General features: G+C 34.7%; 1 protein-coding gene across 4 annotated transcripts in view; it reads left to right on the forward strand.

Annotated features, from left to right (window-relative positions):
• The window catches only part of Memo1 (mediator of cell motility 1), a 101199-nt gene extending 84090 nt beyond the window's left edge, over positions 1–17109 (forward strand). For all 4 annotated transcript variants that reach the window (XM_059248199.1, XM_059248196.1, XM_059248197.1 and 1 more), the window contains 3 exons: positions 4548–4624; positions 15081–15185; positions 16556–17109. In XM_059248199.1, the coding sequence (XP_059104182.1) occupies positions 4548–4624; positions 15081–15185; positions 16556–16687 (314 nt within the window). In that variant the 3' untranslated portion in view covers positions 16688–17109. The remainder of the gene's footprint in view (positions 1–4547; positions 4625–15080; positions 15186–16555) is intronic.
• Positions 17110–17948: the final 839 nt, after the last annotated feature.

Consider the following 17948-nt stretch of genomic DNA (forward strand, 5'->3'; position numbering starts at 1 on the left):
TTTGCCTTTATGGTGGTTTTACAGATCAGTTCCAATTTACTAAGTTAAATGTTTATGACATTATTTTGTTAAAATATGAATATAATCTAGGGTAGTCTCTTTAGCAATTTAAAATTTGCTTAGATCATATCACTTCTTTTTTTTTTTCTCGAAGCTTGAGCTACTTATTCAAAGTAACTTAACCCAAAGCATTTATAAAATTTATACTATGTTCAGATTTCTTCTGTGCTGTTCATTAAGTGATTCATATATACTCCTTTTCCTGTTAAGTTTCTTAGTGCAAGGATATTTCCACTTTCTAATGTCTGAAGTTGGTTTGAGTATGTTAGTTAATTCTTAAAATGTATCTTATCCAAGCCTATACATTTGTCATCTCAGGTCTTTGTACATCTTCATCCCAGGTTTAGGGTTTTCACCTTTTGCATTGTAACAATTCAGGATGAACAGATGATAGCATCTAGTTGTTAGAAAGAATGATCTTATTTAATAGAACACAGATAGTATTTTCTTTGTGAAATATTTTTTTTTTTCTTTGACTGTGATTTCAGTTCTAGGTGTTCCAGGTTTAGGACCTCCTTTTAGAATGGCCTGCTCATCTCCCTCCTGGATTTGTGGAAGGGTTCACACATTTGAAAAATGGCGCACCATTAGCAAAGTGAAGAGTAAATGTACACAGAACAGATTCTATTGGTCATATATCTGAAGGGCTTTCCTACTGACTGATACTTTGGGGGTTTTGCAGAGTAACATTGTTAGGTCATTGCTTATTTCAGCAGGCTAGTGTGTAGCTTACTGTTGAGCTGTTTAATTTGTTTCTTTTTGTTTTGAGATCCTTCAAGCATAGTGTTGGTTCTTGTGCCATCCATCGTTGTCTGTCCTCATTGGTTGATTGTTGTGTGTTAAACAGACATCCTTGGAGCTTCCTCTCCACACTCTGTGAATCCACTCATTAATCAGTCACCAGTCACCTTTGGAGATGGGAAAATTACTTACCTGTATTTCTTTTTCTCAGAAAGCGTGCTCTGGAATGGATTCACAAATGAGCTACCCTCCTTCCCTCAAAGAGTAAGGTTTCTGCTTTACAGGATTTTTTTCCTTGGGTTATTTTTCCTCTCATCTTTTGAATTTGAAAAGAACTGAGGGAAGGCACCTGAAGAAACCACTGACATACTCACTAGGGAGTTCCAGAGCTTGTCCCGCCCCTAGGGCGGTGTCCATGGCTCTTAAAGCTAGAAAGCTCATACTTGAAGTTGAAACAGGGGCTCAAAGAATCCATTTTCCCAGTGTACCTTCTGAAAGGATAAGTTTCAGGTAAGTAATTTTCTCTACTACGTGATATGCTTTATTCATACTTAGAAAAGAATGTACAATTCCCGTCCTCCAGTCATGGAGACAGCTGTTTGTACATAGTCAGCTTCACGATTGCCCCGAAAGTCCGAAGTATAACAACTTACAGAATAAAACAGTTTCTCATGAGAATCATGCAATCAGAATTTATTTTAAATGAACAATTCAAAACTAAAGGTTCATTTTTGATCAGTATATTATGCTAGTACTATCGTTTCCTTTATTAATGAACAAAATTTTGAGAAATTAATTTTTAAATAAGAAATATCTTGACTCAGTTTCCAAGCAGCAGTTGACTTTCATATTTGTGTGTATATGCACATGCATCCGTATGCTTGTGTGCATGCATACATACATACCCATCCAGGCTAAAGTAAGATGAAGTCAACTCTTTACTTCAGATTAGATGCAGTATCTCTGTATTGATTAGAATGGGTTGTTCAAATAATTTGAAAATACTTGTACAATTTAAAAATTATCATGAAAACATTATAAGCTGTTAATGAGTAAAATATTCAGTACCTGCATGTACTGAAAATTTAGTTTCTTTATTGCTATGAGCTATTCATCTTTATCTTTTAACTTTTATACTACTAAATGTGAGTTGGTCACAAAAAAATAACAGGTAGCAAAATCCTAAACATTTGTTCCAATTGGTTTCCTATGTACACTCACATTTACATTAAATTACATGATGATTCCAATATTTTAAAGTATTTCAAACATCTGTGCCTTTCTTCAGAAATACTTTAAAGTTAGCTGGAAGGTCATCTGTATGGTATAACCTCACATAAACACACTGTTACACCCCTTTCTTGCTCTCCTGGCAAGGTTGTTACTTGAAAACAACTCCTCACTTGGAAGTGAGCAAGGACTTTTGAGTAGCAAATAACTGTCATGAAGCACCAGGAATAGCAGTCTTTTATAGGCATAAGGTCTACAGATAGTAGCTAAAAGGAGCAGCTATTTCCAGAAGCAGGGAAAAGAGAATACAGTTGTATAAACCTGAAATAGTCCAGCTTTAAAAGAATCGAGACAAGAGTACTTTGATTTCTTCTAGAATGTTATTTTTAGAATAGTGGCAAGGAAGCAGAATTTCCTTGTTTAAGGTGTTCATTTAATTGTTTTGCAGGAGATGGGCAGAACTTTGAAATAGACATGAATATAGTACCAGTGAGTTGAGTCAGTAGGCTAGGCTGACTGAGATGTAGATTTGCCTTTATGTAGTCTTCTTACAACTACCTGGCAAGTGTGGAAAATGGCGTCAATTGTACAGTCCTTATGGTCGGACAGTCCTCATTACTGTGTATAATACGCCTTCTCTGAAGAAAAACCGAGTTATAAAGAAAAACATGCTGCATTATTTAACTCAAAGGCGTTGAGGGCTAGCAAGATGAGCTTCTGAGCAGAAGTGCTTGCCAACAAGCCTGAACTCTGAAGGTGATCCTTGGACCCACAAGGTAGATGGAGAGAGCTGACATTGCAGGCCGTCCTGAACTTAATGACAGAGATGACTGCATGTGACTAGACATTCATGGTGTGAGATCTACTACAGTCTCTGAACTGGAAGGGTTCATAAAGACAACAATGATCACCTGTCACTCAATGCCGCATGTGTGTGCACTTGGACGTGCACGGACATTAAAATATATCATGTCTAGCCGCATGTAGTCATCTTTGTTGTTAAATTCAGAGAACAGACTAGTTCACAGCCTGCTCAATTCTAGGATACCAGCTATAAGAGAACTTTAATAATAGCTCTTTGGGAAGTTAATAGTTACTATATTGAGTGGCATTAGAAGATAAATTAAATATTAGGAGTTAAATAAGAAAATTAAGAAATATGGTGCATTTTAGGAAAATAAGAAAATTAAGAAATAGGGTGCATTTAGGAAAGTAAAAAGAGATTAGCACCCACAGATGAGATACATGGTATGGTTTTTAAGAAGATATTAAAGAGAGTTTTATAATTTTGCACTGATCATTATATGTATGATAGTGTTTTCAATAAGATGAACAGGAAACTTAAAAATAACATAAAATTCCAATGGAATCTGCTTTCTCAGTTGTGAGGCTAGAAGTTGGACTTATTTATAGTTGTAGACATGATGCCTAAGGCACAGTTGTGTGTACATGATGAGTATATCAGACACCAATAGAAACACATTTTGGCAGAGCTTTAAAAATTAGGAAAATATGGACTGAGAAATGGCTCAGTGGTTAAGAGCACTGGCTACTTTTCCAGAGGACCCAGGTTTAATTCCCAGCACCCAGTTGATGGCTTATACCCAACTGTGTAGTTCCCGTTATCACCCTCTTCTGGCCTCTACAAGCACCAGGCATGCATGTGGTAAACAGACATGCAGGCAAACACCCACACACATAAAAACAATTCAGATTTACAAAGGAAACATGAACGTAAAGAAGAACAGCATTGCTGAAAGCCATGTTAGAGGTATCTCACATCTACCATAGTTAGTCTGTAACTAGTTATGGATATTACCTTTTGAATTTCATATTACCACACTAGGAAGCAATTTGTTTCCTGAATCTTTGTTTTCTTTTTCTTTCTTTTTTAAAAAATTTCTTTGTAATCTCTGCTATTTGAAGAGCAGCTGAACATTGACTATTTTGTGCTTGTACTCTGAGCTGGGATTTCATGTCAGTGTAGGACGGTTGATTCATTCTTTTGTGAGTTCTGTTCACGTTGCATAAGGCACGTGTATCGGTCCTTTTCCTTAAAAAATAATGGCCGTAAGAATCGCCCAAGCTTCAAGTATGGCTGACACATACATTTGTTTCTGTCAGAGAGCTCAGCAGTGATAACCCCACTGAGATAGTTTCCTGAAGTTTTCTTGAGTCGTAGTCTTGGGGTTTACCGTCAATTATAGGCTGAGAGAATGTTTAACAATGCTTCTAATTTTAAGCTCTTGGTTTCCTTATTCTTGTATTGCTGGTGATTTTAAAGTTTCTGCAGTATGAAATAGTTTTTAACATCTTAAAATTCTGGTGATATGTCATTTCTTTATTACCTTCCCAAATATGCCTCTTTATGTTGAGGGCTCTTGGGAATTGATTCTTGCAGAGGCTTAAGCTGTGCTTTGCCTTTTGTGAGAACTGAAATTATTTGGTAAGCGCTTGCTTTCTTTTTAGCTTCTAATTTTTCCCTATTTTATTTTGTACATGATATTTGTTTCAAGGTCAAAGGTTCCGTTACAGTTACTATGATGAATCCCAGGGGGAGATTTATAGATCCATTGAACATCTAGATAAAATGGTAAGTCTTTCAGGTGTGGGGTTTTAATGCTCTAAAAATCTTTAATTCTAGATTAGTGATTTGAGATTGACTATGTTAAAATATACAATGGGCTAACAGTTCTTTCCCTTTCTTGAATTAAAAGTACAAACTGCAGTATGTCCTTGAATGGATAATTCCTCTAAGAACTTTCCTTTATCATACTTCTTACTGATTAGTGAGAATATTTAATAGCACTTAGATACAGATTTTAATTATATTTTTGGAGAAGTATTTGGTTTAAGGGGCAGTGGCATGTTAATGCTACTACTTCTGTTAAGCTGCAGTGGTAGGAGATGGTGGGATACGTGGCTATAATTCCTTGATGGCCATCTGAAGTAACTTATTTTGAGTCTTTCTGAACTATGTTACCGTTCTTTGAAATTTATTAAATAACTTAGTGTTTAATTTTTAGATATGGTTTCTTAATAGGCCAGATTTATTCTTGTGATGCTGAAGATATTATGAACTACTTGATAAAGTATATAACCTAAAATCATAAATGTCTAATTGAAACACCAGTTTTTCAGTTATCACCTTTTTCCTCTGGAAGTAATGACATTATAGCTCTTTCATTTTATGTTTTTGCTTTGCTGTGTATTAAATTCAGGGCTTTGCACGTAGAGGACAAGTGTTCTCCCACTAAGCTGCGTTTCGAGTCGGATGACATAAGTTTATGATGACAGGTTTTAGTAATTTAGCAAACTTAAATTTTGTCTGCTGTACTGCAGGAATTTTTTACAACTACATCATTTTAATGTTTTTAAGTTTTTAAAGTTCCAGAAATATTTAGTTAGGAATTAATACCATATTCTAGATTTTTCAAAAACTTCCTAAAGTGAATTTAACCTTAGTGAAATTAATAACTTAAAAATGTTGTAATTTTGAGTTTTGGTGTATTTCTATAAAACCTCCTTTAAGTCTTGTTATGTATTGAATTGTATTTTCAATTCTCATTTATCATATTCAATTTGAACTTGAAATGTCTGTGGTCTTTAGCTTATGTCTACTAAGGTATGTTGTTGGATTTTCTTTTACTTTAGCTCCATGTTGGAATGCCAAAATGTTGTTGTTGGTTTTTTATTCCTACTCTTTGGGATGTTTATTCCTTTGGGGGCCCACTATCCAGCTCCCAAATAAATCACACACTGAGGCGTAGTCTTAATTATAAATGCCTGGCCTTAGCTTGGCTTGTTTCTAGCCAGCTTTTCTTAATTTACCCATTTACCTTTTGCCTCTGGACTTTTACCTTCTCTTATTTTTGTAAATCTTACTTTCACTCTTACTTTGTGGCTGGCTGTGTGGCTGTGTGGCTAGGTGGCTGGCCCCTTCTTTCTTCCTCTCCTTGTTCTCTTGCTCTTTCTTCTTTTCCTCTCAGATTTCTCCTTCTATTTATTCTCTGTGTCTACCAGCCCCGCCTGTCCTTTTTCCTGCCTCTATATTGGCCATTCAGCTCTTTATTAGACCATCAGGTGTTTTGGACAGGCAAAGTAACACAGCTTCACAGAGTTAAACATATGCAACATAAAAGAATGCAATACATCTTTGCAGCGTTAAAGAAATGTTCCGCAGCATAAACAAATACAACACATCTTAAATAATATTCTACAACAAAGGTAACTACAGAAAGTATCTTAAGACTGGATTGCTTGTTATAAGTACAGACAGTTTGCCTTTCTCCCCTTTTGTCTTTTGTTCTTTTTTGTAGATATTTATGTTACTTTTTTTTTTTTTTTTGGCTACTAGGCTTTTCAGTGTTGAATTTTATCTTATTTTTCTAAATGTGAAATTAAAAAAAAATACAATTCTTATTTTTTCTTAAAGTATTGATCGTTATACAGTTATTCTGGAAATATCTGTGGGGTGTAAATCTTCCCTCTACTTAAGTGGTTAGACTTTCAGTTTCCTTTCCCTGTTAAATTGTTCAAAGTGTAGCCTGGGACCAGGACCTGAAAGTGATTTAAGGATGACAGGGTATGAGGAATGCATAATAAGCCTAAGGTAATTAATCACGTTAATTACATATATGTAATTTTTATAATTTTTAAAATTACATATATAGTCTATATTATATTTTAATTGTGAATTTCTGGTTTAGAGCACAAAGGTATGTCTGGATGGTGGTAAACATTAACATATTTTTCTTTGGGGCTGGAGAGATGGCTCATCGGGTCCTGAGTTCAATTCCCAGCAGCCACATGGTGGCTCACAACCATTTGTAATGGGATCTGAGTCACTCTTCTGATGTGCATGAAGACAGGTCACTCATATACATAAAGTAAATAAATATTTAAAAAAACATTTGTTTTCTTTAAAAATTATATGAGAGGTAGGTCTAACTCTGTAGCTTTGTTTGGCTGGAAACATACTATGTAACCCAGATTCACCTTGAACTCAGAGAATTGCTCTTGTGTTCTGGGATTCTAGGCATGAGTTACTGTACTTGGCTGGAGGTATACATTTAAAAGTCATTGTTTTGTGGAGGGCAGGTAGAAAGGAAGGTGGTCACTGCCATTGTCCAGAGAGAATGGAGGGGAGAAAGGGATAGTTAGGTCAGAGTGGTGAGGAAATCAGAGGACAGCCATTAGGTTGTGCTTAGGAGAACTAAGAATGAGTGATGAGAGAAAAAGGCTTTCAACTAGCAGGGGACAAGAGTACCAAGTCACGAACTTTGTAAGAGTAGTTTCAGAAGAATTGTTTAAGTTAGAAGCTAAATTGGAACAGAGACGTGTCAAATTGGCAAGAATGTTCTCTGTCAGTTTGACACAAAGGAACAGTGTTGGAGCCTTATCTGGCTTGGATGAGCTGATCCACTGAGCATAGTCAGAGAAGGACTCTGTCTTTTCCCTCTTCTTCCAACTCCTATACTCTCCTTGGACAATAAGCCATCCTTTATAGAACAGTGATATAAAAGTGTGTCTCTACTCATACCTAGCTTTGCATTCTAAATCAAGATGGAAGTTGAGATCATTTCAAAATCCCCAGTAGCATTAATCACTAAATCTTAGTTTTTGACTCTCAAAATATTGTCACTCATGTGGTTTTCATTTCACACTTCTTCATTTCTTCTATTTGTTTAGGAATGACTATCTAGGGGTTGGGGTTTGGTAGCTCAGTAATAGAGCAACATGTTTAGGGTGCACAAGCTCTAGTATGTGCCTTTGCCCCACAAATATCTATAAGGAAGAAATGACCGTGTCTGTGTGAAATCAGAATTATTTATTAGTGGTGTGCATGTGAAGATTTTCTTTTCGTTAGAATTGTCTTCATTTGTTTATTGAACTACTCAAAAGTAATTTTATAGGCCAGGCTGACCTCAGATTTGCAGACCTCCTGGCCTTAGCCTGATAGACATATGCCAGAACACCTCAACATCAGGCTCAAAAGGTGCTTTAGCACCAAACGTACGTGTGTGTATGTATGTATGTATGTATGTATATATGTATGTATGTATGTGTGTGCTGTGTGTATGTCTAACAATTTGTATTTAATTTTATGAAACAGTATTTTTAGTGTCAAAACCAGTAAAAATATCTTGATCCAGGACTGCCCTCTCATATTCCTTATATACCAGGTACTAGCTTAGTATTTTCACTAGCATGTTATATAAACAATTTTCAAGCTCAACATGGCAACAGTTAAAACTTCCGATTTTCTCTTGACAAAAGTCTGTTTTACTAGTCTAAGTCATTTGATGGTGGCTTATACTTTCTCAGCTGGTATTGTCATTTTCAATCTCAAATAGCTGAAAATAAAGCCCAAACAGATTCCCCCCCCCCCCCCCCCAAGGTTTCTGTCTGTAGTCCTGGCTGTCCTGAAACTTGCTCTGTAGACCAAGCTGGCCTCAAACTCACAGAGATCCCCCTGCCTCTGCCTTCTGAGTGCTGGGATTAAAGATGTATTCCACCACTGCTGCCCCCCCAATAGATTTGTGAAAACTCAAAGCATATTGTGTTATTCTTGTGGCCCAAATCTGTAATATTGTCCTATTTCAGTAAAATCCTCCTGTTTACATCGAAAAACCTAAAGGGATCAACGAGTTTTTCAAGCCCTCTTCCACGTAGTTCCCTTTGCCGTGGACAGACTGTTGTTTGATACTACCCCCCGTGTCCAGTGTCTGTCTTCTGCTTCTTTGTACTTAACTGTTTCACTTACATACCTCAAACAGGGTCCAACTCTATAGCTTTGACTAGCCTTGAACTCACGAAGATCCACCTGCTTCTGCTTCTGTTTCTTGCTTCCCCAGCACTGGGATTAAAGGCATGCCCACCATGCCTGGCTTCTTATCTAGCTCCTAACCCTCCCGGTAGGGTCTGCGGCCCCTTGTTCAGTTTTACATTCTGCACTGACCCTTCTGGTATTTGTCCCTACCTACCTTAGTCTGCTTCACTGTTAACTTGTAAGACCCATATTTTCTGTCAGCCAAGCACTTCAACTTTTTCTCTAGTGTATTCAAAGGGCCTAGAATAGTGATTAGATCATAAAACTCAAGTGTTTTTAAAATGAAGGAATATAATAATCTTCCTATATACACAGTTAAAAATATGAACACTAATATGAAAGTGAGATAAGAGGAAAGTAATTTATAATAAATTAATGTCTTAAATGTCAGTGTTCAGAAACAGCTATGTTAGAAGACACAATGAAGGAGTAGGATCCATGTATATCTATAGTATCCCTAAAACAGCAGTAAGCACAGACTCCTACGTGGCCATTGCCTTTGTTGCTTAAATTATTATGTGGCATTGCTGGGTGACTTGATTTCCCCCCAAAAGGTGAATAATTCTTAGTAAATAAATACAACTTTTAAATAAAAGAAACTATAATATTCCCTCACTTTAGATGATGATTTCATCCATGGGAAATTCATTCTTTATTAAAACCATGGAAAACTGTTTTCCTCTTGTTATACAAGGTGGAAATGGTACAGGTAATTAGAAGTTCTACCTAAATTACATATCGAAAGTTTTATGGGTGGAAAACAGTTATTTGTGTATGGAATTTTACTACATCAGCCTCCTTAGAGCCTACCAAACTTCAAAATATATTGGTGTTGGGGACAACCAAAAATTTGTGCATCCTATTTGCTTATAGTCTTCCTATGAACAGTGGTGTCAGCTTGCCCGGCTTATTTCTATTTTTAATACTTACTGCTATGTATACTTACCATTTCTTGATTTTGTTTGGTGACTGTATCTCATCCATCCATCCACTATAATCTATATATCTATATTGTAATTCACAGTAAAAGTTGATGTGAAGTACAGAGTGTACTGATATAATTTACATGGTTTTGAAGTTCACTCTGTTGGTTGGACAGAAAGCAGATTCTACAAGAGCATGTGTAGCAAACAGCAGGCCATTTGGCAGTGTTTAGGGGGAAACATGATAATTTAGAGATGGTGGCAGTGGAGTTGGGAAGAAATGGATCAAATTAAGATATTTATAAGCAAGAGGTAATATTGTATATAAATATAAATATATATAACCTTTGCTAATAGGCTCTTCACTAGTTGCAGCTCAGGGAGGTGTGAGTTTGGGAAGTCTTGTCATACTGATGATGGTAAGGCTGCAGCCAAAGAAGAGATTGCCCGTGGTAAGACTAGTTAAACAACCCTGTCATTACACTGAAGTCACTCATGGGACCCTGAGAATAGAGCTGTCCATACCCTCCCCTTCTGTAGCCTCAGAGTTTCAGCATCTTTCTCACTGTGACTATAGGTGAGTTTGTGTTAACTCTCTGGTCTGCTGACACAGATCGTGGGCAGGCTTCTTAGAACTTTTCCTGTTTAGTTCAGGAAGGAACATTTTGTTAATTACATGAGTGGCTGTATATATGGAGAACCAGTAAGCCCAGGCTGATTTCTAAGTCCTCCCCAGATTTCCTTCCATTAGATGGCAGATTACCAAAACCTTACTTGAAACTTTTATTTAAAAAAGCATGGAATAGAACTTCAAAATAAATAGGGTATTTGTTGTATATTAGTATGTCTGAACTTAGTATTTGCAGTAATGTTTGACTTGGATTGATTTTGTGGTGCACTTGTTGAAGTATATTTCTATGTAGAATTTAAAAAAGGCTCATAAATGTGTCTTATCCTTTATTACCATATTTGATTTATAAGCTAACTCTTAGAGTATATGAATAAAAAATAATGGTTAGCTCTCAATAAACTCAAGTGGCTTTTTGCATATAAAAATGTTAGTAATTTTGAGTATACTATAAGTTGAGTGTCAGTGATCTGAGACTTTTTACTTGTTTGACACAGTGAGAAGTGCACACCTGCTTTCATGTGACAGGTCACAGTTAAAGGTGTCACCTAAGGCAATGAAATGGATAAAGCATACGTGAAGTATTATTGAATTTTGTGTTTAGGACTTTGGTCTCATCCCCAAGATATTTTATTTACATATAAATACTCAAAAATCTACCAGAAACAAATCCAAGACATTTCTGTTGTCAAATATTGATTAAAGGATGTTCAACCTATAAGAGCTATCCGTTTTCAAAATCAGTAGTCTAAAAAAATCTATAAGAGTTTGAATTATATCTGTACAAAATTATTGAGTTAGTCAAGTTTGGGTTTGATTTTTAATTGGAAAAATCTTAATATTGCTGTTAAAATGTTAGAAAGTAAGCTATTTTTAAGTTGCAAAAGAGCATACCTGTTCTTTCTGAAAAATATTCACAGCTGTAACTGTTGAATGTGTGGGAAACTAATTATGAAAAACACAGAAAGATAAATGTTTATAGGAAAATTATGTCTTATTAGTGTTATAGTTGGGAAAATAACTATAGTATAGAATATGTAGAATTTGAAAGTCTTTTTTTTCTTTTTTTTTTTTTGAATTTGAAAGTCTTATGATTTTATTGGCTTTCTTTTTTTGGTAAATAGTATTTTGTAACTTCAGTGTTTATACTGACAAACCAAATATATTTTAAGACACTGATCATGTAAATTTTTGATTTCTTGAAATATTAGCCATATTTACATGTATTTTCCATATGTAGTATGTAGCATTTTCACTATGCTAATTTTTGGGAGTATACCCTTTTACTATGCTAATTTAGGGGCTTTCATTACTGACATCAGCAAATTATTTGGCAGGGAGAATCTGAAAATGTCATCGCAGCCATTCAGTTTATTACTTTATTAATAGCTTTGTTTAGTTTGAATATCAGCTACTTTCTTTTCTTCCTACTATTTTGAAAGGAAAAATTGTTAGAATTTACTAAGTCATGCTTCTTTCTCTTGAATTTATACCATGCCTACTTTATTAGGTTTGGTAGCATTCTCTGTAAGGTAGCCACTTATTAATGCATTGACTCTTAACACTGCTACCTTAGGATAAGATTTGTTTTGTTTTTGGCATAGAATTATTTATACTGTTAAAATTTTATCTTGATTCCTCTTTAGGAAACTCAGACATTTCCTTTTCCCTAACGTGTATCTATCTTCAAATGAATGGATTACAGTTCTGATACTTGATGATGTGCTTATTAATTATGTGTTCATTATTAAAAAGGCATGGTTCTTCTTATTTATAAATGCATGTAAAATATGTTAGTCTTTTTGTTTGCTATTTTAATAAGATTTACTTCTGTGTTGTAACAATAGCTATTTTGTTTAATGCAGATAATTTTTTTTTTACAAGTGGAAAGGTAGTTCTCCGAGTTCTGAATTTGCAGCTCTTTGAGTATCGTCCGTTCAGTTTCAGATTGACCCTTGGGACGTGACATCACAGGTTTTTCTCCATTGCTTAGAGAGTCAGCAGAATGCTAATTCAATACCTACCCCCAAAGTTAGGAACTTGGCATGTATTCTGCAGAGTTCTAGCTAAAACTGCCAAATTAGGAAGTATTTCCATGCTCGAGGGATAGATAGGCTTTGGTGTTTCCAATATCTCTTTCTAACTTGAAGCTGAAATAAGTGTTGAATCATTTCATTGCATATGGGGTTTATGTAAATAATCAAGTTTTTAATTACGGGGCCCTAGGGAGCTTTCTGTCGCCTGGTCTTTAGACTCACTAATCATATCTTCTAGGGTTGTTGAGAATAGTTAAGTTACCTAGGCATATTTGGGAAGCATTTTGTTTTTCATTGCCTTAGAGTTTGGATAATAGCATTGAATTAGCATTTTTGTCTTTTTTGAATTTTAGTACCAGTAATTTTACGCTTATCATCAAGTATATGTGACATGTTTGTCTTTATTATGTACTAGTCAGTTGGTGTTCCATTTTATAATCTTATCCTCATGCTTTTATTTATGTATTTCATAACTTTTCTGTGTTGGAGAGGTTCATTCATGAGAAAAGCTCCTATTTCCTCTGTCTTCTCTTTATAAAGATATGCCATTAAATCATCATGTTTGTCAGAGGGTTTAATGGGATGGAATTAGTTTCTATCTAGTTGGCACTTAATACACTTAAAGAATTAAAATTTTAACACACTTTATCTCTTGACTTCCACTTTTTCATGTTGTATTTTCCAGTTAATCTTTATGATTGAGCCAGTTTAATCTTTATTTTGAGCTCCTGTTTAGTAGTGTCTTCTCTACATTAGTATTATTTTATCTCTTCATTAAGGGTTTCTTGGCCAGTTACTTAGAATTCGTTGCTTTAAATGTAATTCATTTTCTTCTCTTAGAATTCGTATCAGTATATAAGTATGATGCTTGTTCCAAATGTGCTTGGAGATTTTATTACTAAAATGTATGTTGGAACTTTTCATCCTAGAGTTTATTAAAGTAGATTCTGTTTATGGCTAGCTGTCCTAGCCTTTGTTCAGGAGCACTAAACTTCTCATAATGTGTACACCAGTTGAAGTTACATCGATGTTTGAGAAATCATTAGTGTAATTCTTTTTATACTATGATAAAGCTATTGATTATTGAGACAGAGCCTAGGATTAGGAACTTTTTATGCCCATTTTCATGCATAGGAAATTTATATCTTGACTATCCATGTTTCTGGAAGAGAGTTATAATTCCATCTTAGTATTACTACTTAACTGGTTTAGAATTACACTGTTTCTTTGCATCCTATTGTATATATTAAGTTTAACTTTTAATATTTCTCTAAGCTTGTACCAAATGTTGTTGTTGCCCTGAAAAAGTCAGGAGAAAACCAATAAACATTAAAAACTAGTTACAGATTGGCTAATTAATATATAGGCAAAGTGATTCTATACTTGTATTCTTAAGTCTTATTCTACATTGGATAATGATTATGGAAGATGTAGGTATTTTGAAACTTATATAGTTAAGGTTTTGAAGTTTCCACTGTAAAGCTTTATGTCACCTATTGACAGCTGCCATTTTCCAGATGACTTCATTTAGAGTCGTTTATCCTGTTATTCTCTGTGCTTTTAGACTGTTAAGACATGAATAGACTTTGGTAGTCACATAGAATTTGTCAGTTAAGACCACTTACATTTCTCTCAGACATTAATCTAGTGTATTAAATACAAATATAAAAAGGAGTTGATATGAATAAAATAATAATATTGTTGAGTGTCCAAATTAGTTAGATTCGGTGATTTACTTGCCTGCTTCAGTGAACAAAGTTGCTCTGTTTTAGTGGATTAAAAATATGTTCTGTGGACTGGTGAAATGACTCAGTAGGTAAAGATGCTCACTACCCAGGCCTGCCCACCTAAGTTCAGTCCCTAGAACCCATATGGTGGAAGGAGAGAACTGACTCCCACAACTTGCCATGGCAAGTGAATGGCTGTAGTTTCTTATCTGTGCATGTGTGCATACACACAAATAAATATCAAAAAATTAAAATATATTAATGCTTTTGGAGACTGCAAAATTTAGTATAAGCAAGTGTTCAGTTCATGGTGGTTTGTTTAGCAGTACTCTAAAATTACTTAATTATTATCTTCAAAGACACTGGTTTAAAATAGTGAAAAGCTTTCCTTCTTAGAACTGGCTTATAACAACCTATCTGTCATTCAACCCATCATCAGCCTTAGGAATGTTGAAATAGACTATGTTAATATGTTCTTCAATGGTATTTTATCAGATACCTCCACAACCTCTGACTGTTTAAAATGTTACACAGCTATAACTCAAGCTTACAGCTTCAAACAGCTTTAAATTTCGTTTCAGATTTTTTTGTGTGTGAAAATTTCACAGATTTGCTTTTGTAACTATTCTTTATGTAGGGAAAACATAATATTGTGAAATGTGGTGCGAGGTAAATGTCAACTGGTAAAGGTGATTTGCAAGTATCCAAACTTAGAAAAAAACCTGGAGTTTTTTCTGCCAGTGGTTAACTATTATGAGATTACATTTCATGAATGATTTTGATATTTTCCAAGGATCGTTTAATGTATATTGTCTATTTTTAATTGAGAAACTTATAACTAAATTTAAAATGTAATTAAATAATAAATTTTGTCTTCTTTTCTTTTTCTTTTCTTTTTTTTAGGGTATGAGTATTATAGAACAATTAGATCCTGTATCTTTTAGCAATTATTTGAAGAAATACCATAATACTATATGTGGAAGACATCCCATTGGGGTGTTATTAAATGTGAGTATCCTTAGGAAGTCTTGACCTTTAGCATCTATTGCTGTCTTATTTCAGAATATCTAAAAGGTTACATTTCAGTACATCGATAGCATCATTGGCTTTGTGTACATAGCATCAGTTTCTTCCTGGTAACTTTTAACATAATTATAGGTTTATATTATTTTGTTTATTTGAATAAATTTATCACTGGGATATAGGTCAATAATTTGTTAACACGGAGTTATTTAGAAGATTGCCTTATCTTCTCTTGACTCAGTCAGCACTGATAGGCTTTTCTTTCTCAGAAGATTGATTTTTGGGTTTGTGTGTCTGTGCAGACATGTGGGTGCATATACATAGACAAGCACAGATAGATTTTGTGTGTGTGTCTTTTTCTCTTAAACAATAATGATAAAACTTAACTTTATTTAAAAAGTGCATGAGAAGCCAGACATAATGGCTCATGCCTTTAATCCTAGCACTGGGGAGGCAGAGGCAGGTGGATGGATCTTTGTGAGTTTGAGGCCAGCCTGGTCTACATTGTGAGTTCTAGGACAGCCAGAGCTACATAGTTTAGACCTGGTCTCAAAATAAACAAAACAAAACAAAAAAGAATTTCAAGAAAGAAGTTTTGGTTTAGTTGGATTTTAGAAAGCTAAATTATATTTGTTTACCTCCTAATAAATAAACATGAATTTTCTTAAAGAAAATGTGACATTCTTTAAGAAGAATGAGAAAATGTCTTCTGAGGAGTCTGCAGTGGGCTTATTGAATTGGTTTGGCAAGGTATAGAAAAGGATGAACCAACAGTTGAAACAAGGAGCTTGATGGTCACATGATTTGACAGTTGTAGATGATGGATTTTTAGGAAGCCTTTTTATCTTGTTAGAGGAGTTCAGATTGATGAAGGGAAAGGCTGTCAAGGACCTAAATTAATTTCTGGAACGTAGATTGGCGTATGCTGCACTAATTTTCTAAAGTCTGAATTGAATCCAATAGAATTGTTTTGTTTTTTGTATGAAATTATAAACCAGTACACAGTTAAAGTAAAAATTATAGCATACTTCTATATCTGTGAGTTAAATAGACATTTCAGATTCAGTCTAAGTCAGATGAATAAAAGCCTTTTGTACATTAAGACAGAGGTGGCCGAGATCTAGAGAACGGAAAAAAATATACACCAATTATTAAGAAGCTAGGTTAGGACATACTCATGTGAAAATGAAATAATGAGATTTTTCTGGAGTATGAGGCAGCAGACATTTAAAGATAAAGTAATACAAGTTGATTTCTCAAATGTGCAAAGTTAAGCTCCCAACATTTACAGTGTTCGTTTTTTTAATGTGATGTCTGTCATAATCAACTTTTTCTTTCTTTTTTTTTTTTTTTAGGCTATCACAGAGCTCCAGAAGAATGGAATGAATATGAGCTTTTCCTTTTTGAATTATGCCCAGTCGAGCCAGTGTAGAAGCTGGCAAGATAGTTCAGTGAGTTATGCAGCTGGAGCACTCACGGTCCACTGAAGCTCCGACCCTCAGGGACGCCACCTGCACAGACTCATACTCTGTCCAGGGTCCAGCCTAGCCTTTACCACAATGTTGGTTCTGGTGTGGGGGGATTCTGAAACCTCAGACTAACAGAACTCTCTTCTCTTCTTTTCTAGTAGGTGTAGTCCTCCTTAATTTCAACTCATTTAAAAATGCTTTATAGTTTGGGGCTGTGGAAGAAAGGCTGAAATCAAAATATTTTGATTAATATAAGATGACATTGTAAAGGCCCAATTGGCACACAGTTTTCGAAAATGACTCGTAAAGCATTTAGCATACCCGAAATTTGCACTCTTTGCAGACTCATGCACATATATTCCGCTTTCAGAATAGTTTTGCAAATTGTACACAGACAAAAAGGGTGGAAGCTTTTTAATAAAGGAACTTGCATTTATAAATGATCTGTATTAGAATATAAGAAATCTCCAGTTATAGACAATTACTACCCATGTTGTACAACAGATACCTTCTATTTTAGTTGCTAATAAAGGGCTACACAACTCAAAATAGTCTGATTTAAACTTATTGCTTTGTGGTATAAATGGAAATTTGATTTTTATTAATTCATCTCAGAATTTTTGTTGAAATGGCAAGCCTCAGCTCCTATGTAAGAACGTTGGAATATATTTTATTTTTACATTCATGTGATTTTTCTTAAATCACAAAAATCATAGTCATATAATTTTAAAGTTAACTTTCAAAATTAGTCATTTGCCTTTTTGTGTGTGACATACCCTCATGTCATTATTATATTGTAGTAGAATATAAATTCAAGGATGCTTTAAAAACAAATAGATTTAGTCCTTTCCTTCAAGTACTGTGTTTGGTAGTCTGCAAATGAAGAAACATTGAAGAGTGTTAGTGTGTTTCACGTCATTGCAGACCACACACCACTATGTATTTTTTTACTGCTTTAAGCAATTTGACTCTTTTACTTGAATTTTTAGCAAGAATTCATTGACAATAACAGTAACAAGGCCTACTGGACTTGTAATAGTCCTGCAAATTTGCTTTTTTTGGGGGTGGGTGGGCATGATTTTTGGTGCGGCTCTTCCAACTAAAATAATGGTATGGTGTTGTATTAATTTATCATAGATTTATTCTAGTCATTTTGACAAAAAAACCGTGTAATTCATTAAGCCATCATGCATGTTCTTCATTATACCTATTTTAACATAACACTGGGTGTCTATATCACATTGGAGAGTGTTTATATCTTCAGTGTTATACCCAAGTA

The sequence above is a fragment of the Peromyscus eremicus genome, chromosome 22, assembly GCF_949786415.1.
Source record: "Peromyscus eremicus chromosome 22, PerEre_H2_v1, whole genome shotgun sequence".
Taxonomy (NCBI): Eukaryota; Metazoa; Chordata; class Mammalia; order Rodentia; family Cricetidae; genus Peromyscus; species Peromyscus eremicus.